The sequence below is a fragment of the Camelus ferus genome, chromosome 5 (assembly GCF_009834535.1).
Source record: "Camelus ferus isolate YT-003-E chromosome 5, BCGSAC_Cfer_1.0, whole genome shotgun sequence".
NCBI classification, from domain to species: domain Eukaryota; kingdom Metazoa; phylum Chordata; class Mammalia; order Artiodactyla; family Camelidae; genus Camelus; species Camelus ferus.
Window position 1 is genome coordinate 97,326,331 of NC_045700.1, and position 25,892 is coordinate 97,352,222.

Here is a 25,892-nt window from a genome sequence, read left to right on the forward strand (position 1 = left end):
GTCCTTTGAAATTTATCGAGGCTTTATAGCCCACGACATTTATTTTGACTAACATTCTATGTGCACATGGGAAGAACATGTATTCTACAGCTACTGGGAGAAGTGCTGCATGTATGTGAATTAGTGCGAGCTGATTCAGCCTGTTGTTTGAACTGTGTAATGTTGACTAAAGGATAGAAAAACAGAACAGTGAGACAGAAAAGAGTCCAGAACATACATGGTCACTTGATCTCTGATGGGGACTCCTCCAATTCGGTGGAAAGATGATGGCCTTTCAGTAAGTGATGGTGGGTCTACCGGGTAGCCACGCGGGAAAAAGTGAGCTCTCACCCCCTACCACAACATTCACAAGAATTAATTTGTGATCCGTCATAGATCTGAACGTGAACACTGACACAATTAAGCTTCTAAAAGAAGACAGGAGAATATCCTAATGGAAAAACACCAACCATAAGAGAAAAGACTAATAAATCGGACTTCATTGAGAGACTCCTGTTCAGCACGCGCAGTCGCAAACCCAGAGCGGCGGAAGGTCTTGCAGCATCTTCCATACAAGGCAAGTTCAAGTCTCCGTCTACACCACCAAGCCATGTGTCAGACCAGGGACACAGTAGCCAGACCATGTAAAGAATCTCTGCAATCCGTAAGATAATTACGGGTGAGAACCCCGGTGGCTGGTGTCAGAGCTAGGTCCTCATCAGGCGGCCAGGCGGGACCTGCTCCTGCCCGTGGTTCTCCTTGGGCGCACACCGGGAACTCGCGGGGTCCTCCTCAAGCGGGGAGGCAGCGGGGAAGCTCTGGCCGCGGCTCCGCCCCGGGGGTTGCCTTTTCCTTAGAAGGCAAAGCCCCAAGCCTCGCCTCTCGCCGGCGGAGAGTTGCGCTTTGCTACCCGCAATCCCCTCGCCTCCTACGCCGCCGCCGCCGCCGCCGCCGGGGCCCCCGGAGCGCCTGAGGCCCCGCGCACTCCGCGCTCCAGCCGAGCTCAGGCGTGGACTGGGCGGGCGCCGGGGCGGGGCGCGCGTCCTCGCCGGTTTGAATGGAAGGATCCAGATCCGCGGAGACGGCGGCCAGCAGATTCTGAAGCCAGCGCTCCTCCCCGGCCTCCGCGCCCGCGACATGCCGCAGGAGAGGTAAGCGGGCGGGCCGCACTGCGGGATCGGCGAGGGGCGGAGGTGGGTGGCCCGGGATGGGGGGCCGGGCTGGGGTCCTGGCTGCGGCTGGTTGGGAGGAGCAGGTTGGGCCGTGCCCTCCGCTCACGCCTCCGCCGCCCCCGCACTCGTCTTCGAGCGCGGGCTCGGCGGCCCCAGAGCAAATTGCCATTTCCCCGCTGTCCTTCCTATCCCTGGCAGCCGGGGGGATCTTTGTGAGTGAATTCAGAATCGAAAAGAATGTGTCACCGTGCTTCTAAAGATTTGGGGCACAACAGAACGCTTACTCGCCTCAGGCCGAAGCCCTTCCCCAGAGCCGCGCCCGGCCCTGCCTCCCTGTGCGCCCCGGCCCGGCGCGCGGACGCGATCCCGGCGCACGCCGCGCCGCTTCCCCTCCCAGCGCGGCCGGCCTTCCCCTCCGCCAGCCAGGCCCGGGCGGCGGGCCGGGCGCGGCTGAGCGTGTCTGCCCGCAGGTGTGGCGCCCCCCGCCCGCGTCCCCGCCATGGAGGTGCTGCGGCGCTCCTCGGTCTTCGCCGCCGAGATCATGGACGCCTTTGACCGCTCGCCCACCGACAAGGAGCTGGTGGCCCAGGCCAAGGCGCTCGGCCGGGAGTTCGTGCACGCGCGGCTGCTGCGCGCTGGCCTCGCCTGGAGCGCGCCCGAGCGCGCCGCGCCCGCGCCCGGCGGCCGCCTGGCCGAGGTGTGCGCGGTGCTGCTGCGCCTGGGTGAGTGCGGGCATTGCTGGGCCGGGTCCCCAGGCTGCCCCTCCCGAGCTGGTCCTTGGGGCGGGGCCCGCTGCGCCTCAGGGTACAGCTGTCCCCGCAGTGGCCCGCCCACCGGGTGACCCGGCCAGCACCCGTCCCTGCAAGCCCCAAGTCTCGCCTCGGTGCAGAGAGGGGGCTGGCCCCGGGGTGCCCGGAGAAGGAGGAGCCTAGCGCGCTGTCCTTTGCTGCCTCCACTCCCTCTGTTTTCCTGGTCATCCTCACCCGCCTGCTCACCCGGCAGACCTCCCCAGATTGGCCTGCTCAGTCCGGATTCCAGGCATTCTGGCCATAAAGGATAGAAAGCTCCGAGAAGAAGAATGTTTTGGTGGCTGAACTTTCAGAGTGACCCTTGTACTCAGCTGGACAGAAAAATCCTTTGTCGGACCACGTGTCCCCATATTTGTTTTGGAAAATAGATCCTTGCAGTTACTGGCTGAAATCCTGCTTTTTTTTCCTCTTAATTTGGAGCTCTCCTAGGGCTCCCTGTGGAAATTGAGTGCCCCAGGAGAGCTGAACCCCCGCTGAAGCTGGGTAGCCAAAAATCTCACTTGAATGGCTTGTTGGGTAGACATCGGGGGTACTTGTTTCTGGGGTCACACAGCCCAGTAACTGTGTCCATCTCCTCCAAAGACCCCAGAGAGGGAGGGACCAGTCCAGCTGACTCAGTCAGTCCACTTCACCACCGTGACTGAGGCTGTACTCGCCCAATCCATCCAGTGCCATGCCCAGAGTGTGCACATGGTGGGGACTTGGTGGTATAACTGGAGCCCTTACCCGGTGGCTCCCCAGGCAGAGTGCGGGAAGAGGCTAGCCCTGGATCCTGGGCTGGAGGAAACGCCCCATGAAGGGGGATGCTTGCCTCTTCAGCCTGGCACTAGTGTCTGCTTGTCCCTGGAAGCAGGGCTGTGTAGCCCTGGCCTGCCCAGGAGTGTGTAGCCCTGGCCTGCCCGGGAGTGTGGTGGGGGAGACACACAGATGCCGTGGGGCCAGCACAGAGGGCTGCTGGCAAGGGTGGTACCCACTGACCTTGGGACAGGGGAGAGGTTTCTAGGTGTGGAGAGCAGGCGGGGCTGGGGACCAGCCAAGGGTCCAGAGTGCCTGGACTCACATGAGGTCAGGGCCCACTGCCATTTCTTCCAGTTGGGCTGTGGGGACAGCACTGGGGGAGTGTTCTAGAGGGCCCTGGAGAATATGGTTTCCTGGCCTCCTGCGAGCCCCCCTGCCTGGGACTGCTGGAGTGGGCAGGAGGGAGTCCTGCCTCCGTCCCTGCCTGCTCTGTGACACTGCCCCCACAGCTTCCACCTCCTCGTCTGAGAGCGGGGCCCTGGGTCTCTGTTGTTTGAACTTGTCTGAAGTCCTGCTTCGGGCTCTGCTTATCAGGCCGGTTGGCTTCTGTCCCCTCAGAGCTGTGACATCAGACCCTGAGAGCTCGGGACGTTTCTGGCTAGGGCTCAGGGAGCAGGGACGAGCCAAGGGCCCAAGGGCCCCCGTGCTGTTCCTCTCAGGGGGCCAGGCCTTCAAGGCCCTTCTCCAACGTCCGGCTTCACCATGGCCAGTCCCTGGGGCTCAGTGCCTGACAGACGGCTAACGGGCCTGGGAGGGAGATGGCTTGGAGCCCCAAAGTGTTCTCATTCATGTCGTCTGTTGTATCCACCCTTGCAGCTGCTCAGCATGACCCCCACCTGACCCTGCCCCAACATACCCCAACCCCTCCTCAGCACAGACACCCAGCTCCCAGGGCAGCCACAAACAGGAAGAAGCCCAGGTCGAGTCCCCACGGTCAGTCTCTTGGGGCCAGTCCCCAGGAGCCCCTGGGGTCTATGCGTGGGAAGCCCTGGGAATTTTCAGGCCTCCTCCCGCATCACTCCGCCAGCCTTGCCTCAATTCTGCCCTGGTTCCAGGTCTTAATTAGATGGAGTGCAGCTGGCCCCAGGGGCGCCTCAGCACCCTTATTGCGGGACCTCCAGGCGGTGGCGTTTCCCTGTTTGCTTTGGCTGGAGAAGCGGCTGGGCTGGGGGACTCCCAGTCCTGGGCATGTGGGACTCCGGGCACAGCACTGCCAGGGCAGTGAGTGCGCGCACAGATGGGGCCCCTGAGAGGGCCTCCCTCTGCTGAGTGTGGCCGCCCCCTTGGATGCCCCTGCTTGGCACCTGGAACCCAGGTTTGTCCCTGGGTGGTGCCGGTGGCCCAGGGCAGGGGCTCCACTTCCTGGCTCACCGAGTGTTGCTGGGTCCTGGGCGAGGACACCCCTCTGAGGCAGTGGTGGCTGGGCGACCCGCCTGTGTGGGGTCGCCGGTGTGGTCCCTGCCCATGCTGGGCTCTGGCCTCTTGCCGTCAGACTGCCGCCTGCCCGCCTGGGCAGCTTGCTGTGGGCTGTGAGTCACCGATCAGGCATGGCCTGGGATTCCCGCCCCACCGGCCCAGCCGGCTCTGCCCAGAGTGGGAGGGGGAGGCGTGGCTGGCTTGTCAGAAGGGGCAGGCCCCAGAGGCAGGTCTGGGGGTGCCCACTGTACCTCCCTGGTCTTGTCCCCAGGGGCCGTGGGCGGGGTGTCAAGTGGGGTGGGTGGTGTGTTGGTGGGGGAGGTCAGGGATCATGGCGGCTCAGCAGGGGGGGAGGTCAGCTGTGACCACGGGCCGAGCGGTGGGCTGCTCCTTGCCTGTGTGACCACAGCTGGTCTTCCCATGTGTCCACACAGCGGATGAGCTGGAGCTGATCCGGCCCAGCATCTACCGCAACGTGGCCCGCCAGCTGAACATCTCCCTGCAGTCCGAGACCGTAGTGACTGACGCCTTCCTGGCTGTGGCGGCCCAGATCTTCTCTGCAGGTAGGCCTGCACGTCCATGCCAAGGTGCCCACAGCGCCGACTGGCCCACGGTCTGTGGGTCAGGGCAGGGCTGCAGCACTGGGTGGGCTCACAGGGGAGCCGCCCAGCGCCGACACATGCTTTCCCGCTGTGTAACAAACCAGCCCCAAACTGCAACTCAGACGGTGATGGATGGTCCCTCCCCTGGTCTGAGACCGTGGGCCCGCTGGGCAGCTGGCATGGGGCCTCTCGTGCAGTTCTGGTCAGGCATTAGCTGGGGCTGGAGGAACCTGAGGTCCTGGCTGGGCTGCACGTCGCAGGCTGCCGATTTGTCCCAGCTGTTGGCTGCACTGGGGCCGAGCTGTCCTGCACGCATCCTCACGTGGCCTCCGAGGCTTGGGCTTCTCTCACAGCGTGGTTCCAGGTCCCAAGCAGCGCAGGTAGGTGCTGCCCAGCTCTTATGACTTGAGAAGTCACAGTGTCACTGCCAAATTCTGTTGGTCAGAGGCAAGTCACAGAACAGCCCCATGTGGGTGAGAGGGAGGCCCTGGAGTGTGAGTCCCGGTGGAGTGGCTCACTGGGACGTCACTGGGAATAGCGACACACCTGTTTCACCTGTGAATCTCCAGAGCCTCCGTCTGTGCCCCAGGAGCAGGTGATGTCTGCTCCCGCTGCTTCCTGTCTGCATATGTGCCTCCAGGCTCAGGGAGGCATTAGGAGGCACCCCCCACGAAGCCCCTCCCGTTCCCTGGGCTCACCTGCCCACCTGTGACCCCCTGCCCTGTTCTGGCGCCCCATGCTCGGCGAGCCGCCTCATTCCCGCGACCTGGTCCGTAGCAGATGCCAGGCCCTGCCAGCCATCCAGGTGACCCTGGCCCCACCCCTGTGCAGATAGAGTGCAGCAGCTTGTCTATCTGCCGGTCCCACAGGTGGCTTCCCGGCACCACACGGTGCTGCTCTGGCCCGGGGACCTTGTGACGCCCAGTCCTAGCCCTCTGGGAGGGGGCTTGGGGGCCCTAGAGCCAGCCCAGCTGGTGTGGGGGTAGGAGTGGCCATGTGGCATCGAGTGTGGGGAGGGCCACCAGGAGGAGGAGAGGCCCCAGGCAGCAGGGAAGCCTCGAGCCCCTGCCTGTGAGGCGGCTCTGTTCTGTCCCTGACCAGCAGTGTGACTCCAGCACAGCCCTCGCCTCTCCTCATCTGTGGGATGGTTGGGACAGCAGCAGGGCAGGGCTTTGGAGCAGAGGATCCTGGGGGGAGCCCCAGTCCCCGTCACCTGAAAACAGCCCATGCCCTGGGGGGGCCGTCCCCCTGCCGTCCCCTGCAGAAGAAAGGATGCTCAGTGGAGTGGCTGCCGCACCCCCAGCTCCTCTGACCTCTCTGTATGATCTCCAGGGTCTTCTCCCAAGGAGGCTCCTCCGACCCCTGGTGGGCAGGCCAGACAACTGGGGGCCGAGCAGGGCCTGGCAAGCTAGGCCTCCCTTGGTTGTGGCCAGTGTGGAGGGGGCATGGGACCACTGGATGCAGAGTCCCCTCCTCCCGGGTAGCCCCGGGTCAGCACTGACCTCCTGTCAGCAGTCAGCATGGCCAGGACGTCCCAGGGGAGGGCCCGGGTGGGCTCTGGGTGGGCCTGACAGTCCTGACGTGGGCCTGGGGGTGGGGGGTGGCGGTGGGGAGCAGCCCTCGCGGTGACTCAGGCAGGGCCAGTGGAGGAGGCAGCGAGGGGGTGGGGCCCAGGAAGGAAGCAGGGCACAGCGGGCGTCCAGGGCTGACAGCTGCCCTCAGGCCTCCCTGGGCTCCTGGTCCCGGCCTGACGCCGGCGCGTGGGTGGCCGCCCGTGTCTGTCTCCGGGCTGTCAGGCTGGTGGCTGGTTTACAAGATGAGGCCTGGCTTTAAAAGGAAGGGTCACCTCTGAGAATGCAGCTTGGCCCTGCTGGTGGTTGGGACTGAATGGGGAGGGGGGCCAGGCTCCAGGGTGGTGGCGGGTGTGCGGAGAGGGGACAGGGGACAGGGGACAGGCGGGGAGGAGGGGGTGGGTCAAAGCACCCACCCTTGCCTGCCCAGCCCTCTCAGTGCGGGGATGGGCCTGAGAGGTGCCCAGGAGGGCTCTGGGTTCTGGGAGGACAGGGCAGGGCCTGGGAGGGAGAGGAGGGAAGGGGCACGAAGGAGCGTGTGGCCGCCATGAATGGGCACAGGCTGCTCGGTTCTTTCACTTGTAAAGAGGTCGGTTTAAATCTCTGGAGCAGGACGTGCCCCTCCATGTTCAAGCACCCCTACCCCCCAGCACTGTCACCCTTTTCTTGGGCCAGCCTCCACACCCCCACCTGCCCTGGTGTGGGCTGTGTGACCTGCATATGGTTTCTTAACCTCTCTGGACCTCGGAGCCCCTGGGAAAGGGAGTAGGAGCAAGCTCCAGGGAGCAGAGTGTTGCGGGTCCACTCGCTTCTGCTGCTAACTGGCCCTCAGACCGCCCCACTTGGCCAGCATGGGGCTGCCCCTCCCACCCTCCTGCTTATTGCCCGCTGAGGTCTCCTTGTCCATCCCAGCCTCAGTGTCCACGGACCCTCTATCCACAAGGCGAGCTCCCGCCATCAGATGCTTGCAGGCCCCAACCCTCCGCCCGTGGCCTCTCCCAAGCAGCTGGACCTCACACATTCTGACCCCCAGGCTGGACCTCCCCCCCTTCCTCCTGGCAGCTCCCTCACCTGCCCTGGCTGTGGCTGCATCTTCGCTGAAGGGGTGTCTCACTTCCCTTCAGTGGAAAAACTGAGAGTTGGCAAGTGTTTCTATTTTTTCCTTCTTATGACAAGAATAAAACATTTTATCGCTTAAAGATCAGAAAATACGCAAGATAAAGTAATCTTAGAAATCAGTGCTAAAAAGACAGCTTCATTTAAACATGAGTGAAGGCTCCGAATAGACGTTTATTCAAGGAAGACGTCTAGATGGGCGGTAAGTGCGTGGGAAGCACTCAGCACCTCAGTCACCAGGGAGATGCGCATCGGACCCCACCAGGACCCCGCCTCACACCCACGGGACAGCTGGAGCCCGGAAGCCAGAGAGCCCCAAGTGTGGGTGAGGTGCAGCTGCGGTGGAAGACGGTCTGTCAGTTTCTCTAGTGGTTTGACCTGATGCAGCCACCACGTGACCCTGCAGGTCCGCTCCTCAGTCTTGCCCATGGAGAGTGAAGCCAGGTGTCCGCACGAGGACTTGGACGCGAACGTTCGGAGCAGTGCATCTGTACCAGCCGAAGGGCCACACCCCATGTGCCATCACCTGATGGATGGATAAGCAAAACACGGTCCACCCACGTGATGGTATGTGACTCAGCGGCAGGAAGGAGTGAGGTGCCCACAGACCCAACAACGTGGAGGAACCTTGAAACCATTCTGCTCAGAGAAAGGAGTCAGACACACAATGGGGCGTGTTGTGTGAGTCTGCTGGTATGAAACATCCAGAACAGGCACCTCCAGGGAGACAGTAGATCAGAGGTTTCTAGGGGCCAGGAAATAGGGGCCTGATGCTCCCGGGGACAGGGACTCAGGGGTATGGAAATATCCTGAAATTCGACAGTGGAGATGGTTCAAAGTTGTCAATATGCTAAAAAGGTCGGATGTCACGTTTTAAAAGGATGAATTTATGGTAGTAAGATTGTATCTCCAGAAAAAGTAAAGAAAACATGAAGAGCTCAAAGAAAACAGGACACCGCCCCTGGAGACCACCCTGCGGGCAGCCTCCTGACCAGTGCTTGTGGCGGGCACACGTCCCCTCGGGCGACAGCCAGCCTCTCTCTGCAGATCCCATGGCGGGTGATCTGGACATCATTTCCTTGTCCCACCCTCCTCTGCAGACCCTTCACCTCTGGTGGTGCTGGGTGCCTGCTGGGTGCCAAGGGCCCTGCCGTGGGCAGAACAGAGCCCACCACCAGGCAGGTGCTGGGAGCAGCTGGTAAACGGGGAGTGTGGTGTGACATCCTTGTGCCTTGGGTGGCACTTGGAGGGAGGACCTTGAACCACCCCGGGGGTGGGCGAGCACCACAGGCAGCCGTGGGGCTGGAATAGCGTGCTCGAGGCTGGGAGCGGGGGAAGGAAAGGGGCCTGCTCGGGCGGGATCTCAGTCTTGGATTCATTTTAGAAGACGGGAAGTGACTGTAACAGGAGGGGTTTAAGCAGGGGAGTGACATGGCCTGATTTATGGGGTGTTAAACTTTCTTTTCATTGCAGTGAAGTTCACATAACATACAGTTAGCATTTTTCTTACATTTTTACTGAAGATTTGATCTACAGTGTTAGTGTCTGGTGTACACAGTCAGCATTTTCCACCGAACACTTTGGTGGCAGTGGTGCACGCAGTGCCACGCAGCCTCCACTTCTCTGTCTCCCGGAAGAACTCGGAGCACCCGCCATCACGCCGCCGTCACGCGTCCACGCCCCAGCCCCCGGCCTCAGCCCTCCCTGGTCTCTTTCTGTCTCCATGGGCCTGACGGTTCCGGACATTTGGTCTGAATGGACCTGCACAGCACGTGGCCTTTGGAGCCGCTGCTTTTACCGAACGTGACTTTTCCGAGGTTCACCCAGGTCAGCCGGTGTCAGCGTGGCCTTCCTCCTTGATGCCGTTGTGCGGTCAGACCACGTTTTGCTTTTTCATTCACTGTGTCTTTTGTCATTTCCACCTTCGCTGACTGTGAACAGGGCTGCCGTGAATGTTGGTGAACAGGCATTTCTTCGTGCCGACTTGTGCTCTTGTAACAGGTGGTCCAGCTGTGGCTTGGAGGTGGGCTGGGAGCACACTTGCTCTGGAAGGTGCCGCTTCCCGCAGGCGCCGTCGCTGGCCTGCTTGTGTTCAGTCCTTCCACAGATGCTGCCGAGTGCCCGCCAGCCCTTCCCCGTCAGTCACCGGGTTGCAGGGCTGCCTGGGTCCCCGCTGTGTGACTGGATTTTTAACCTGATAGGCTGCAGTTTTTACATCTCCCTTAACTTGCACTTCTCTGGGTGTGAGTGAGGGTGAGCCCTTTTCACTCGTCTAGTGTATCATTTGTACCTTTGTTTTGTGAGTGGGCTGTTCATGTTCTGTGTTTACCTGAGAGGTCTCTCTTTTTCTCTTTGATTTACGAGATCTCTTTCTCTGCTAGGGAAGCGCTCTTCCCCAGGTGGCCTGTCGTCCCGGGCCGGCTCCGTCTCAGCTCTGCCTCTCAGTGGCTTAGTGGTCGGGGAGGTCGCTCCTCCTAGGGCCTCAGCCTCTTTATATGGAAAACACCCTGCCGTCCCTACGGGCCATCAGGGGACAACAAGCCAGGGCAGGTGCACCGTGACACCACCTCCTGTTTATCGCACCTGGCATCAGCTCCCCTCAACCTCCTATTCCCTGTTCCACCACTTCCTCCAGTGGACGGTGGGCTGGGCAGGGTCATCACTAGGCTCTGGCACAGGTGTGCAGGTGCAGAGGCATACAGGTGTGCAGGTGTGGAGTGGAGGCTCAGGAAATCTTCGCCTGAGAACCTCCTGTGAGGGTGGGCAGCAAGCTGATGGAGCATCTCTTCTGGTGGGGAGCTGTGGCTGTGGGTGGGGCTGGCCCCCTGAGTGCCGACCCCAGTCATCAGTGAGATGGCTGCACATGACCACGCGAGCTGGACTTGAGCTGTGCTTTGGTGGCCTTCTGCTGACCGGCGTCCATCTCCCCCTGCAGGCATCACGTGGGGCAAGGTGGTGTCCCTGTACTCCGTGGCCGCGGGGCTGGCTGTGGACTGCGTGCGGCAGGCCCAGCCTGCCATGGTCCATGCCCTCGTCGACTGCCTCGGGGAGTTCGTGCGCAAGACCCTGGCCACCTGGCTGCGGAGGCGCGGCGGATGGGTGAGGGGGGAGGGGTGCAAGGGTGCCAGGAAGGCGGGCAATAGTCGAACACCGAGCGCTGGCAGCGATGGGGTGGTGGGGTTGGAGGAGGGGAACAAGGACACCAGGAGAGGGATGAGGCCAGGGGTCCTTGCAGACCAGCTGCAGGGTGGACCTGTTCCCTGCAGCCCCCCAGGCCCTGACTCCACAGCTAAAACCCTCTGCCCCAGAGCCCCTGCAGGGTTGCTGTCACAGTCACGCACCACGCTGCCTCCTTGCCCACAATTGTGTGCCTGGTCCCGGGCGTGGAGGCCACAGGAGAGCTGTTTTCTCCTCTGTAAAGTGGCTGGTGGGCGAAGGCGTGTGGCCCCACTGACCAGGGCGACAGCTCAGCCCTCTGCTGAGGTCGCAGCCATGGGTGGAGGTCAGTGGGCCGCTGGGCTGCAGTCTCAGCTGAAGGCAGCCCTGGGCAGGGAGGGTGCTGTTTCCTGGATGACTCACGTGGCTGTGGGCAACCCTCTGTCCCACCCTGCCTTCCTGTCCTGGAGCCCAGCTGGGGCTGGGCACAGGGATGCTCGACACCTTGGCCAAAGGTTGGGTTGCAGGGGTAATGTGTCATGTCTTAGGACTAGAAAGAAATAAGGAAGAAAGGAGCGGCCATGCACTGGGCTTCTGGAAAGCTCAGTTCCTGCTCCTGTGCTGAGGGATTTATCCTTTCCTGCCACCCAGGCTGCACAGTGCCCGCAGCAGGACACCAGGGTGTTTGCAGCCCCTGAGAGCAGAGGGCAGTCAGCAGGTGGCTGAGCTGGAGACACTGGAGTCCTGTCCTGGGGGCCAGAGGGCTCCCTCCTGCTCAGGAGTGTCCTGCCTGCTGGCCCGGCCAGCTCCCTCCCTCCCTCCCACAACTGAGTCTCCTGCTGGGTCTGGTCCCAAGCTGGGTGGAGCCTTCCGTCCAGACTGGACCACACGCTTTCCCTAAATGGCCTCGCGCATTCCCTGAACTGACCCAGCTGACACCCGGGCAGGGCGCTCCACTCTCTGACCGACCCCTCTTCCCTCTCAGACGGACGTCCTCAAGTGCGTGGTCAGCACCGACCCCGGCCTCCGCTCTCACTGGCTTGTGGCCGTGCTCTGCAGCTGTGGCCGCTTCCTGAAGGCTGCCTTCTTCATGCTGCTGCCGGAGAGATGAGCTGCTGTCTTGGGCAGAGGATGCCACCCGGCCCCCCAACCCCAGAGGCCCTTGGCCCCCGAAAGCATCGTCCTCCACCCCCTCCCAGCCAGGAAGACCCTCGGAGCCCTGCGTCAAAGCTGGAGGCCCTGCCCTGAGCCCCTCTTCCACAGACCCAGGCCCTCCGGAAGGGGGACTGGGAGGGGGGCTTCCCTGGGCCTGGAGCTGGGCTTCAGTGCCGACAGGGGGCCGCTCCCCACTGCTCCCCTCTTGCAACCCCAGCTTGTCCCCTTCTTTCTAGAGCCGGAAAGTCAGGGTCACCTCCCAGGCCCCAGAGGAAAGCAGCCAGGAACAGGAAGCTCTCGCTCGATGCCGGGGTCCCGTCCGTGTAGGGACCACATCAGGACATGAGCCGGCCTCGGTCCTCATGGGCATGGGGCCCTGGACACTTGGCCTGAAGGTGACTCTGGTGCTGCCAAGGCTGGAGGAGCGGGGGGGGGGGTCTTCCTGACCCCACGAACAGAGCAGAAGGCTCATGTGGTGTTTGCTGCATCCACTTTTGGAGTGAGTGCATCTCCACCCATGGCAGGGCCCTCGTGGGGCAGGGACCCGGGTGGGGGGCTCCAGGCCGCACACCTGACCGATGAATACCAGCGTCCATGAACAAGGTGGACGGTGTGTGTGTGTGTTCGGTCCCAATAAAGTTTCATGGTAAACGGAGAGCAACCCTGTCTGCTTTCCTTGCGCCTGTCCTCCTAGGACACCAGGGACCGGACAGAGGGCAGAGGATTAACGTGATGAAACACGGAGCAGAGCCCCCCAGGGTCCTCCCTGACTGGGGCTGCCTTGTGCTTCCCTGGGCCGCAGTGGGGCACTCACGCATGCGCGTGCACACGCTCCCACACGCGCAAGTGTGCTGCCACGCTGCCACACGCATGCACACACTCACGCACACGGGCAGCCCTGCTCTCCATGATCCTCAGTCATTCCTCCGCCCTCAGGTCCACCGCAGGGCGGGCCAGGACCTGGCCTCCCTGCCCCATTTGCCTTTCTGTAGGACCCAGGGTGACCAGAATGTGCTAAGGCCCTGGCTGCCTTCCCATCCGGCCCCCTGGTGTGGAGTCCCCAGCGCAAGGCCTCTGTGCACCAGGTGCGGCGGCCCTCCCCTCGCCCCATGGCCCGCCTCCTGCCCCGGCACCCCCACAGGGGCCCTGTCCTCGGCTTCCTCCCCGAGGGCAGGGCCTGGCCTCCCCAGAGCTGCTTGGGAGAGGGGACCCCAGGAGCGGGAAGCCTGGCCGGTGGAGGGAGGGAAGGAAGTCGGCAGGAGGGCGGGAAGGGAGAGGAAGGGGCTGCCGCGCCCCTGCTTCCTGTCGCTCTCCCGGTCAGCCCTCTGGTGTGTTTCCAGCGTCAGGGGTGATGTTACAGGGAGAGAATTCAGAGAAGCGGCAGAGATGGGTAGTCCTCACACGTGCTGGGGTAGGAGTTGTGGCGGGGACGAACGTTTCCAACAGCAGCAGGAAGAGACGTCCCTGGGCATAAACGGAGTGAAAGCGCGAACCCTCGGTGAGGGGGTTCTGAACAGTCCTCAGACACGCCCTAGCCCGGAGCAGATAAAAGGAAAGCCATCTCTTGAAGAGGCCCATTCTCTGTAAGTTTGCAAATTTAGCGTAATCTGCAAGAAAGTACCAGAATGGATTTTCCCCTCTGGATCTAAAGAAGCTAATTATGAAGTTCACATGAGGGGGGAAGAAAGGCAGAAACAGCCAGGAAAGCCCTTCAGAAGAAGAGAAACGAGGAGGGTCTGGGCCTGCCTGCAGCTGCACCGCCGGTGCTGCGTTGCGTCTGTCGCTGGGCAAGGGCAGGCCCCGGACACAGCCCGGGCCTGGGGGCCCAGCCCCTGACGCAGTGGGTAAGGCTGGCTGTCAGCAAAGCTGTGATGACCGGGAACCCGCACGTCACACTAGACACAAGACAGATTCCAAGTGGATCAAAGAAAGGGTAAAAATGGAACAAGTGTTAGGAAAAATGGGTGAATTTCTTCGTAACTGTTAAGTGGGTAGAAACTTCCTCAATGCGATTCAAAATCCAGGAATGATTAAAGACAAAACACTCACAGGAAAAAGAAGTTTATAACATTTAACATTTTCAAAAATACAACTTGAGACAGGAAACAGTAGTGGTCGTCACGGGCGGGGGTAGGGAGAGTGGGGTGACTGTCTAACAGGGATGCGGTTTCTTCTGGGGGCAACAGCCACTTTGGAAGCTGACAGAGGTGACGGTCGCACGGTGCTGCGAGTGCTCCAGGTGCCAGTCAGCCGAACACCCTGGTGCACTTCAGAGTGGTGACCTTCATGCTGTAACAGTCCACTTCACCTCCATGAAAGATTGTAATTTAAACTTAGGAATATTAGGGTTAATATTTATAACTCAAAAGAGCTCATCAGCTTCAAAACATCAAGAAGAGAAAGACAGAAGGAGAAATGCAAACCTCAGCTCCCCCAGGACCCACTCCCCACCTATCAGGTTGATGGGAGCAGGGACCCTGCCCCTCGCTGTGGGGTCCAAAGGGGGCAGCCCGTGTGAGGGGAGGGGCAGAACCCGGACAGTCACACAGGCATTTCCCCTGGCCTGGCAGTTCTGCTTCTAGAAGTCTACCCCAGAGACACACAGGCCAAAGTCCAAAATGACATGTGCAGGAAGTAATCCGTCATGGCGTTATGTGATTAGCAGAGACTGGAGACACCGCTGATGCCCAGCGTCAGGGTACCTGTGGATGAGCTGCGGCAGGGCCGCCCGGCAGCACGCTCCACGGCTGGGTCTACGCCCACAGGGAGAAAATTTGACTTGCTTTACGGGTTCAATGATCAGGCCATGTGGGAGATTCTGCATAAGTAAAGCGAACTTAATGCAACAGTCAATGTGCAGAAATTAAAATAAACGAATGGGTTTTTATGTCAAGTTGGTGACATAAAGCACCCAGAGAAACCAATTATTCCAAACTATATTTTATTTATTTTTGTTTTGTTAGGGGAGGTAGTTAGGTTTATTTATTTACTTATTTATTTTAACAGAGGTACTGGACATTGAACCTAGGACCTCGTGCATGCTAAGCAGGCACTCCACCACTGAGCTATCCTCTTCCCTGATTCCAAACTATATTTTAACTTTGTATCTTCAATGAGAAAGCTGTAAAAACAATAGCAAAAAAAAAAAAAAAAATCAAACTTCAACCAGTAGTCTTATTGTTAATAAAAATACTATAGTGGGGGAGGGTATAGCTCAGTGGTAGAGCGTGTGCTTAGCATGCACAGGTCCAGGGTTCAATCCCCAGTGCTTCCATTAAAATAAGGAAATAAGTATATAAACCTAATTGCATACCCCCAAGACAAATTATTATTATGAAATATGTGTCCTGTAGAATAAAGCAAATAATGTTAAATAAGTTTTCATCTTAAAAGAGGTAAAATCCAAGAATTTAAGTAAAAAAATTTGTAAATGAAAACATTTTTTAAACACTTTTATTGTGGTATGGTTCCTGTACAGTGAACTACAGATATTTCAGATGTACAATTTGATGAATTCTGATAGATGTGTACCCCCGTGAAAACACCACCACAATCAAGATAGCCAGTATTTCCATCACTCCGCAAGAGGTGCAATTTTTGAGTTCCTAATTTATCCCTTCCCACCCTCTTTATCCCTGGTAAACATTACTTTGTTCTCTGTGCCTGTGAGTCTGTTTCTGTTTTGTGCATAAGTTCATTTGTGTCCTTTTTTAGATTCTACATATAAGTGATACCATATGGCATTTTCCTCTCTTTCTGGCTTACTGTAAACTTAAAATCTGAATGGGAAACACCGGTGTGGATGCATAGCTTTTTTTCTTTCTTAAAGAACGTGTATATCCCTTGGGGAGGGAGGGTATAGCTCAAATGGTAGAGCGCAGGCTTAGCATGCACGAAATCCTGGGTTCAATCCCCAGTACCTCTACTGAACAAACAAACAAAAAACCCCAACAAAACCCCTAATAATAATAAAAAAGTAGACCTAATGACCCCTTCAAAATAGAAATACAGTAATAAAAAATGTGTATGTCCCATGCGAAAGTAGTTACCTCAAACAGTCCAGATGAAATGGGTGACAAGATAAATGATGGAAGGATTTTCCAGCTGTGCCCAGGGAGGGGACAGGAAGTGGAGGGGCAGGCCAGGATTGGCACATCAGGGATGGTGGTCCCTCACCCCACCCTCGCTGAAGGGAAGGGGGGCTCTGGGCCAGGACGGGGGCACAGAGGCTTCATCCAGCCAACTCCAGGCTGTGTGAGCACCTGCTGGCTGTCACAGAAGACTGAGCCTGACTTGGGTCATGTCAAACACACGCGAAGCCCTGGGCCGGCAGCAAGGCAGGAGGAGGAGCGGGGAGCTGGTGCAGTGGGAGGGGCAGCTCGACCCCCTCTGCCACTCGAGCGAGTTCCCAGGGCTCACCCACTCACCACTGACAGACAGAGGCAGAGAATTTAACTTTTGTGCTGGCTTTTTGGTGTGAATTTATTTCAGAGAAACCAAATGAGACCTAAATGAATGGTGGGGGGTTCCTCCGAGAGAACTCAGCCCCTGGACGCTGAAGTGGGGACAGAGTAGAAGCTGGCTACTCTGCAGCTCTGATAGGGGAAGGTGGTCAGGCGGGGTCCCCGTGGTGATGGGGAACTGAGAATACAGGGTCAGGCCATCCCCACCTGAGACAGGCAGACGCTGTGAGGCACCCTATGCTGCGCAGGAAGAACTGGAAAGTGTGATCCAACCTCCAACTACAGGAAATAGAGGGGCAGAGGCACAGGTTGGACACAAGGGACCCAGATGGATCCAGAATCCAGACTGGGGACTCCTTCCAGGACTAGTGACAGGCTTCCCAGCAAGTCCGTGGCATGGAGGAGAGTGGAAGGTGACCAGATGACCAGGTCAGGTGTCTGCCCCTCATCTCTTGGCTCTAAGCCCCACCCTACAGATGCTCTGGTTTGGGTGCTGCCCTCCCAGGCCCTCCCAGCAGTGAGCAGGCAGGAGCCTGGGATGCAGGAGGAGGGAGGGAGTGGAGCTTCCTTGATGTTCCCAGCTCCTTTCAGTATTGGTCCAGCAGCAGAGACAGCCGACCCCAGCCTCTGTGCTCCCCGGGTGGGTGCTATGGTCTGAATGTATGTTTTGCCCCAAATTCATCCGTTGAAATCCTAACCCCCAAGGTGACAGTATGAGAAGGTGGGGCCTCTGGGAGCTGATTAAGTCACAGGCTCCACCCTCATGATTGGAGCTTGCACCCTTAGAGCAGAGACCCCAGAGAGCTAGCTTACCCCCCCTCCCCCGGGAGAACACAGTGGGAAGGCAGCTGTCCACAATTCAGGAAACGGGCCCTCCTCACCAGACCCAAATCTGCTGGTGCCTTGACCTTGGGCTCCAGCCTCCAGAACTGTGAGAAATGAATTTCTGTCATTTATAACCCACCCAGTCTGGCATTTGTGTTACAGCATCCTGAACAGACTGAGTCAGAAAGCTGACAGCATGAAGCAACACGCATGTGAAAATGTGGAAGTGGCTCTGGAAGTGGAAGGTGGAAGAGTCTGAAGGTGCAAAGCCTGCACTGTCATGAATGGGGGCTCTGGTGACCCAGAAAGAAGAGAACGTAGAGAAAGCCTCAGTCTAGGTTCCTAGAGACCCAAGTAATCCTGAACAGAATGCTGGTAGAAATACGGGTGTATTCATCTAAAACCATACAACAGCCAGTTTTGTTGTTGCTGTTGTTGTTGTTGTTTTTAACCAACAAAATGGACTATTTAGAGCAGTGAAGAACTGCACTACAGGACAGGCAATATGGTGAGCCACACGCAAGTGGGGTAGAACAGAGAAGAGGAAACTCTAACGGAGGGGGAGGTTGGGAGGGCCGCTGTAAACAAAGGGTCCACTGGAGGAAACGCAGAGTTGGAAGTACGGTGGATTTTCATTGGCCGAGTTGTGACAGCCTCTCATTGGCTGGGCTGTTGCCAGGCGAGGAGAAAATCTTCCTTCCTCCCCCTGTGGCTTCTGGCCCAAGAGGCAAGGGAGCCTTGTCCTCTGGGATCTGTGTTGACGTCGGTGGACTGGGTGGGTGCACCCCTGCTGGCCGCCTCACTGTTTTAGTGAGGGCTCCCTGTACTGACTGTCACAGATAAGCTTTGTCAAAAAGAGGCGAAGAGCTTGGCGGAACTGCCTGTGACCTAGGGTTCTGCGGGTGATGAAACTGGTTGCTGGGCTGAGGGAACTTCCAAGCAAAGTCTCAGTGCTGAGGCAGCGAGGGGCCTTGTTTCTCTTGAGCACTTAGAGTAAAACACAAGAAGACTTAACGACAGAATTACTACCCAAAAGGAAGCAGAGCTTAGCATTTTGGAAAATTCTCAGCCTAAGGGTATTGACAGTAAGGAGACAGCTTGTTCGGAGAGAGCAGGAAAGGCGTGGCGAAACTTGACAAGGAGGCCAGTACAGACCAGCCAGGAGGAGCGAAGTAGCCAAGCAGAGGGGCGGCTGGTCACCCACGGAGCTGAGCCAGGGACTGTGGTCCAGGACAAGAAAAATGACTTCAAAGACAGTTGGGAGATCGTGGGGGTGCCCCTCCCATCCCAGCTGAGGATCCAGCTCTGTCCCCATGTTCTTGTCCCAGGGCAGGGGTGGCTGCCCCTCTGGAGGGCACAGCCATGAATGTTGGTGGCATCAGGGACTGGCACTCGCAAGGTACCAGTGTGCAGAATGTAAGAGCCACAGGGGCCTGGCTCCATTTCCTAGACCATGAAGGATGGAACCACCTGCAGCCTCAGGCTCAGGCCCCAGGCAGAGCCCCACGCCCTACAAGGGTGGGCCATGGCAGAGAGCCCCCACTAGGGTGACCTGGATGGGCAGGCTGCTGGTGCACACTCCCAGCCTGGGGAGAGCTGTGGGCACATGACTCCAGCCCAGGAGAGCTGCAGTGTGGGCTGCACCCAGCAAAGCCTTGGGGGCAGGACCACCGCCCCAGTGGGCCTGGAGGACAGACACTGAGCCAAGGAGGGTCACCTGGAGCCCTGAGGTTTGGGACTTGCTCAGAACCTGCCACTTCTTGCCTACTTCTAGGAAAGGGAGTATTCATTCCGTTCCCTCCCACTGTTGCTACTTTGAGGCACATAACTTGTCTGGTGTCACAGGTTCACAGCTGGAGGGGACACTATGTTCCTGGTGAGGCTTCTGATACTGCGCTAAGAGAAAGAAAAAGGCTTTGTTTTGGGGGGAGGGTAGAGCTCAGCGGTAGAGCACGTGTCTAGCATGCAAGAGGTCTTGGGTTCACTCCCCAGTCCCTCCATTAAATAAATAAATGAATAAATAAATGAAAACCTAGTCACCCCCGACCCCAAATAAAAGGACTTCCTAACCCTGTTACTACCAGCTCTCTTTTAAGTTAAAAAAAAAAGGCAGTGCTTTGTTTTACACGCATCCTGAAGCACTTGGGATAAATGGCATTCCGTCTGGAATCTGCTTTACATGCTCCAGATGAAGGACTAAAGGACGCAGAAGAGATGGGGGGCGGGGCGGGGAGGATGCAGGCAGGAGGGCAGGTGTGAGGTGTGAGGTGTGAGGTGCGGTAAATAGACAGATGAAGGGGATATTATACTGCAGAGTAACAAGCAAAGTCACACAATGACGCTAAGTCCCCAGCCACCCTCTCGTCTGGGGAATGCCCTGTCCCTGCAGCCCCTTCGTCCTTTGCTTATGATCGTCCACTCTACTGTAGACTTAGAAATCCTGTGATGTCGGCAAAACTGCAGGAAGAAAGAGTAAGAAAAAAAGTTACCCCCTTTTGATGTTTTAGGGAAAGACTCTGGAAAACAGTCACTAGAAGATGAAAGAACGCAGAGTCCGCACAAGCAACAACATTCAAAATGCTCCGCCATAAAAATAAAGGCCTTTTATTTGGTTTGCTCTGCCGTCCCAGGAACACCCGTGCCGCCCCCGCCCTGGCCACTGAGAAGCCCAAGTGTCAGCACGCAGGCCAGACGCTCTACCGGGGTCACGGGGTGACCTTCTTGTAGGTGACGTGGAGATGCGGCGTCAGGGGCTGGGTAGTGGTCGCCATGGAGACCGTCTGTTCAAGTTTGCCTTCAGAATTCAGTCTGAATTTTCGCGTAATCTGAGCAGAACAAAACAAGTACAAAATGTCTAAATTTGACCTTCCAAAGATCCAATGACCGCGGAGGTCCCACCACAGGCCAGGCGATCCTGCAGTGGCTGCAACATGTCACTTAAGACATCAGAGGCCTGTGAGCTGCAGTGTCCCTGCTGGCGGATGACAGACACGGCCCATGGCCGGAGGGGTGTCCCGACTTCCCTGCCCTCAGCTGTTCCCAGGAGACCAGCAGGAACTGGCCCTGCCTTATCTGGATCAGGAGCAGACCTTCGGCTGCCGCCTCCTCTATCTCACTTTCGCTCTGCAACTTGAACTGATGTAATGTGTTCTCGAAAAACTCAGGAACAGCACTTTTGGAACCTGAGTCATCAGAACAAAGTAGGCAGCGACTTCCAATAAGAATACACGCCCGTAGCAACCAAGCCCCCAGTGAGAAAGTGTCTGTGAGCAGAGTGAGAGCACAGTGGCAGCAGAGGGCCACCTGCAGTGGTCGCCACCGGGGACCCACAGTGTGCGGATAGGCCACAGCCAGCTGCTCCGTCACTGACAAACCCTCCAGTGGAGGAAAAACCAGAGAAGCCAGATTTCAGAGTCTATTTAAGGGCATCAGAGAGCCACCCAGGCGAAAAGGCCCAAGGTCTCAGAGAGAAGGGAGGGCAGAGGGGAGACCCAGCTTGGAGCAACCGTCCATCCCAAGGCTGGTGTGACTTTAAGAGGCCACCTGGAGGCTGAGGGGACAGAACGGGGCCGGGGTAGGGGGAGAACCAGCTGGGCGCCCCCGGGCCATGGAGTATGACACATGGGAGACACTCTAGAACTGGAGCCCGTCTGGAAGGAGGGACCGCGGAAAACCACCCCAGACTGCAGGTGGGGGCCCAGCAGAGCTGCACCCCAGGAGTAAGAGTTAACCAGAAGCAGTCTGGAAAGTCCAGTTTCAAAACAGCTCCATCTCTAATGAACAGGATCTGCCCTTCCTGGACCAATCACCAGAAGCACGAGAACCACTCTGGGTGGGAGAAAACATCACACAAAGCCTCAAGTCGGCTACAGGTGTTCACACATGATGTCCAGAATTCAAAACATTCAACGGAAAGGATGGAATGCAGCAGACAACAGACTCACATCTTCCAAGTGATTAAGATAATCGTCACCCTAGCATTCCAGGTGCAGTGAAAATACCCTTCAAAAGTGAAAGTAAAACACAGGCATCGTTAGACAAAAACTCAGACAACTCCCCACCAGCAGGACTCCCCACCCTTAAACGAAGTAAGAGAGGCAGTTCTCAGGGGTTTCAGGAAGACGGCCCAAGAGAATCAGAGGTGCAGGGCAGATGAAAGCAGCCAGGAGCAGCTGTCTGGACAGCTGCCCACAAGTCCAGACAACAAAGATGCTCATTACCATTTACACAACCTGGTGGGGTTCAGAGGGTGCGGTTAGCGGAGGAGGCAGGAGGGGTGCCTGGGGCACTCAAAGGGGCTCTGCGTGCCAGCATCACCAGCATCGCCCACAGGCGGCTGGAAATGCAGGGTCTCAGGCTCCACCCCGACCTGGCACGTCAGGAGACACCTGAGCCCGGGGCCCGTGCTCTTGGCTGCGAAGTGCTGCCCTAAGGTTCCTGCCACAGCCCCCAGGTGGCCTGAGACCATGTTACACCGAACGTCCAGGAAATGTACTCGGCAGGGCCAGCATTGAGGACGGGAAGAGACGTGCAGCCGGCAGAAAGGACGGGACCGAGGGCAGAGGGACAGTAGGCCGTGCGGAGGGGACAGTCTCACACGGTACCTGCTCCTTCGATTCCACGTTACCTATTCTGGAATTCCATTTAAAAACAGACAAGCCTTTTCGCTAGAAACCACTCTGGGAAGGACACAGGAGGGGTGGAGAAAAACGAAGCGCCCCACGTGCCCCGCTTCCACTGGCTCCACACCCGCAGATGGATCCCAGGTGGGGCAGAGGGGCCACCTCCCCAGGGGCCTGCAGGTGGGGACCCTCACCCCACGAGCCTTTCCAAGGTGGGGGGGGGGCGACCACACTCAGCTCCCACAAGGAACCCAGATGACAGGTGCTGAGGCCACAGTCACCTCTCAACACCTAACGCTGGGGATGCGCCTCCAGCAGGGATCCAGCACCGGCCCTCAGCGTGGGGACTCAAACCCACATCAGCGCAGGGGCCCAGGGCGGCCTCTCCCTTGGCCGTCAGCTCTGCTTCTTTGCACCAAAATCTGTGAGCGGCCGGCAACAGCCATCTGGCTCCCGAGCCAGCAACTCGGTGGCAAGGAGGGGGACAGTCCTGCGCAGAGACGCCGTGACTGATGGAGACGGAGCAAAGGCCGGGCCACTGCCCCGTCTCCTCAGGAATCCCCTGTTAGGGTCCTTTGGGCTTTGCGGCCCCTTGGGTGAAATTTCTTGCTCTATTTTCCTCTTCAAAAGAAAGTTATTTGGAAGGATTTAAAGTTTAAAGTGCACGACATCACTCAGACCTTTCTGGGGGCCTCTGGTGACAGCAGGGCAGCACCTCAAGTCAGCCACGCCAGCTCGACCACCAGGACTAGGGTCCACCTGAGCCACAGACAGATCTCATGCAAAGAATAGGGGCCGGAAGCAGCTGTCTGCCTTTGAAACTTCCGAGTGGAGCTTGCTCAGGACGTTGGGTGACCAGGAGCCTCATGCTGGAGAGAAGCCCAGCAGCTGGCAGCTCAGCCCCCACAGGCAGGTCAAGGGGCCATGGGGGCCGGAGGCACAGGAAGAGAGCTCATGCTGACCACAACGTGAGCCCTTACTGTAGGCGAGCTGCACGCTCCCCTCGCTGCACACGCCCAGGGGAAGCACACTGCTCCGCGTGCGGCCCGGGCAGGGCGTCCTTGGTGGGGGTGGGGGGGAGCAGTGGAAAGAAAACCAGAGGACGGGACGTCTGAGTAAAGGCAGAGACAGGAAGGTGCAAAATGCACCTCATGGCTAATAGCAAACTGGAGACGGAAGACATCCAGTGACTCTGAAAACAAGTCAGTTTTATAAACTATCAAATTGAATGATAACAGAGAAAACAGGTGAAGAAAAGTGAAAAGCAGCCTACAGGTGCCAACATCTGAGGGGACCCAGCAGGATAAACACAGGAAACCACACCCAGGAAGACCACGAGGAAAGGGCCAAAATCCAAAGACAGAGATTAAATCATGAAAATGACCAGAGAAAAAAAGACAAATCGCGTGTAGGCATGAAGGATTAGCTGACTTTCAACAGTAACAATGAAGTCAGAAGACAATGGAACAATGTAGAGAAACTGCTTTAAGACCCCCACACCTGCTGATGCAGAACTCAATTAAATACCCTCCAAAGAAGATGTACAAATGGCCAAAAGGCACATGAGAAGATTCTCAACTCATCCTAGGGAAACGTAAATCAGAACTACAACAGGACACCACCTCACACTGAAAGTGGCTGAATGCAGAGCCTTGAAGAGGTATTTGTACCCACATGTTCATAACAGCATCGTTCACAGTAGCTAAAAGGTGGAAGCAACTAGGTGTCCATGATAGAGGTCTACCTACACAGTGGAATGTTACTTGGCATTAAAAAGGAGAGGAATTCCGACGTGTGCTACAACACGGATGAACCTTGAGGACATGATGCTGAGTGAAATAAGCCAGCCGCAAAAAAGACAAGTAGTGTATGATCTCACTTACGTGAGGCACCCACAGCAGTCACGATCACAGAGAGAAAGCACAAGGGTGGGGGCCAGGGGAGAGGGGAAGGGAGTTATTCTGTAAGGGGCACAGAGTGTCAGTTTTACAAGGTCAGAGAGTCCTGGAGATGGATAATGATGATGGTCTACAGCAATGTGAGTACACTTACCACCACTCAAGCACACACTTACAAAGGTTCAGATGTGGGGGGCGGAGCTCAGTGGTGGAGGGAGCTCAGCACACCCAAGGCCCTGGGTCCCACCCCCAGTCCCTCTGTCAAAAAAACTAGGTAAGTAAACCTAGTTACCTTCCCCCCACAAAAACAAACAAACAAGAGACTGGAAAAGAACAAAAAGTTGGGGGTAAAATAAACTCAAGAGAAATGTTACAGACCTAAGCTACAAGAAATGTCACGAGTGCAGGTCTGGAATGAAGGGAAGTACACCACGGGAAACAGAGACCCACAGCAGGAGAAGAAGGAACACCGGGGGTGAGCCTGACTGAGGGGCTACTCGCCCCACCCACCGTCATGGCCTTCCAAGTCAGCTGCCTGTGTGCCGCACAGGTAGCTAGTGAGCAGGTTCACAGTACGTGTGTACCTTTTATGCGGAAAAGTTCTGTTGACAACAGCACAAAAGAAAGGATAACTGGAATTACACAGCTGTACGGTTATTACACAAGTGACGTGGAAATAGTGCAACACTGACTGTAAACAGACTTTGATAAATGTAGGATGCGTGGTGTTAGCCTTAAAGCAACGGCCAAAAAAAAGATACAATTAAACTAATAAAAGAAATAAAACAGAATGCTAGAAGTATTTAATTACCCCAAAAAAACAGAGTAAAGGAACAAAAAGGAACAATGCTGAGAACAAACAAAAGCAGACCAATCAAGACAGTGGACGCCTAGTCACTCACACCAACACTTGTGCTAAAAACATAACCAACCGATGCTTGGCTGAACACGGAGCTTTCTGGGCGAGGGTGTAGCTCAAGCAGTGAGAGTGTGTGCTGCACATGCATGAGGTCCGGGGCTCAACCCTCAGTCCCTCTGTTAAAACAAACCTAATTACCACTCCTCCCCCAAATACAGTTTCCTGATTAGAGAAAAAAAAAGCACGGCTCTACAAGAGGTGTACTCTAAATACAGAGACAAGCCGAATATAAAAGGGAAGGAAAAAAAATATTAAGTAAAGCAAGTCACACAGAGAAAGACAAATATGTTGTTGCCTGTACGTGGAATCTAAAAAAATGACACACATGAACTTATCTACAAAACAGAACACTCACAGACAGAAAACAAACTTACGGTTACCAAAGCGGGAAGGGCAGAAGGGTAAACTGGGGGCTCTGGATTAGCAGATACACACTCCTACATACAAAACAGATAAACAACGAGGTCCTACTGCACAGCACAGGGAACTGCATTCAATATCTTACAATAACATAATGAAAAAGAACATGAAAAAGAATGTGTATATAGATGTAAAACTGAATCACTATGCTACACGCCAGAAACTAACACAACATCGTAAGTCAACTATACTTCAATTAAAAATAAATAAAAATTTAAAAAAAAAGAAATACCATATAAACAATAAGCATAACAAAGCAGGTGTGATGATAGGAGCACCGGGCAAGCGGACTTCAAGGCATACTATTGCCACCATAAAGGGAACATTTCATAAACATGATGTGTATCATCACATGCATGCACTGAAATAACAGAGCTTCCAAGCTACGAAGCAGAAAGAGACAGAATCAAAGAAAGGAACAGAAATACCCTCAGTCAAACTGGAGATTTTAAGACCTCTCAGAAATCAGACAGAACCACCTGCCTGCCCCCTCCAACCATCTAGCACATAGAAAATTGGACGTTATCAATCAGTCCGACCTAACTGGCATTTTCAGTCCACTACACCCAACAGCTGTTGAATACTTACTTGTTTTGAGTGCATATGAAATATTCACCAATTTAGACCATACTCTGGGGCATAAAATAACTCTCAGAGACCATGTTCTCTGGGCTTTATAGAACTGACTTAGAAATCATAGCAAGGAAATCCTCAAGTGTTTGGAAAATATGCAACATACTTCTAAATAAGTGTTCAAAGGAAAAAGATCATCAGAGAAATAGAATATTCTGAGCTAGGAGATAACAAAAGCACAGTATGTTAATATTTGTGGAACACAGCTAACGCAGGACTTGAAGGGAAATTCATACAGCTTCAGATGGCATACTGTAAAATAAAAATGGCGTAAATACCATCAACCCAAGTTTTCCCTTTAAGAAGCCAAAAAATAAAGAGGAAGAAATTAAATTCAG

At 56.5% G+C, this 25,892-nt stretch overlaps 3 protein-coding genes across 9 annotated transcripts in view; 2 read left to right on the forward strand and 1 right to left on the reverse strand.

The window, feature by feature from the left end:
• Positions 1–991: 991 nt before the first annotated feature.
• Positions 992–12,431, forward strand: BOK (BCL2 family apoptosis regulator BOK). Of its 3 annotated transcripts, XM_032480781.1 has the most exons (5): positions 992–1,130; positions 1,622–1,873; positions 4,609–4,737; positions 10,399–10,562; positions 11,605–12,431. In XM_032480781.1, the coding sequence occupies exons 2-5, from the start codon at positions 1,651–1,653 to the stop codon at positions 11,728–11,730; spliced, it is 642 nt and encodes a 213-aa protein (XP_032336672.1). In that variant the 5' UTR covers positions 992–1,130; positions 1,622–1,650; the 3' UTR covers positions 11,731–12,431. The 3 variants fall into 3 exon arrangements, with proteins under 3 accessions (XP_032336672.1, XP_032336673.1, XP_032336674.1); XM_032480782.1 differs by lacking the exon at positions 10,399–10,562; XM_032480783.1 differs by lacking the exons at positions 992–1,130; positions 1,622–1,873 and adding an exon at positions 3,252–3,691.
• Positions 12,333–17,365, forward strand: LOC116663842. 3 transcript variants are annotated; one of them, XM_032480780.1, is made up of 3 exons: positions 12,333–12,859; positions 13,115–13,357; positions 17,225–17,363. In XM_032480780.1, exons 1-3 carry the CDS (start codon positions 12,369–12,371, stop codon positions 17,319–17,321), a joined length of 831 nt encoding a protein of 276 aa, XP_032336671.1. In that variant the 5' UTR covers positions 12,333–12,368; the 3' UTR covers positions 17,322–17,363. The 3 variants fall into 3 exon arrangements, with proteins under 3 accessions (XP_032336671.1, XP_032336669.1, XP_032336670.1); XM_032480778.1 differs by having other exon boundaries at positions 12,333–13,357; positions 17,225–17,365; XM_032480779.1 differs by lacking the exon at positions 17,225–17,363 and adding an exon at positions 13,961–15,436 and having other exon boundaries at positions 12,333–13,357.
• Positions 17,366–19,642: 2,277 nt separating this feature from the next.
• THAP4 (THAP domain containing 4) overlaps positions 19,643–25,892 on the reverse strand; it is a 32,795-nt gene continuing 26,545 nt past the window's right edge. For all 3 annotated transcript variants that reach the window (XM_032480784.1, XM_032480785.1, XM_006181830.3), the window contains one exon: positions 19,643–19,887. In XM_032480784.1, coding sequence (XP_032336675.1) covers positions 19,768–19,887 — 120 coding nt within the window. In that variant the 3' untranslated portion in view covers positions 19,643–19,767. The remainder of the gene's footprint in view (positions 19,888–25,892) is intronic.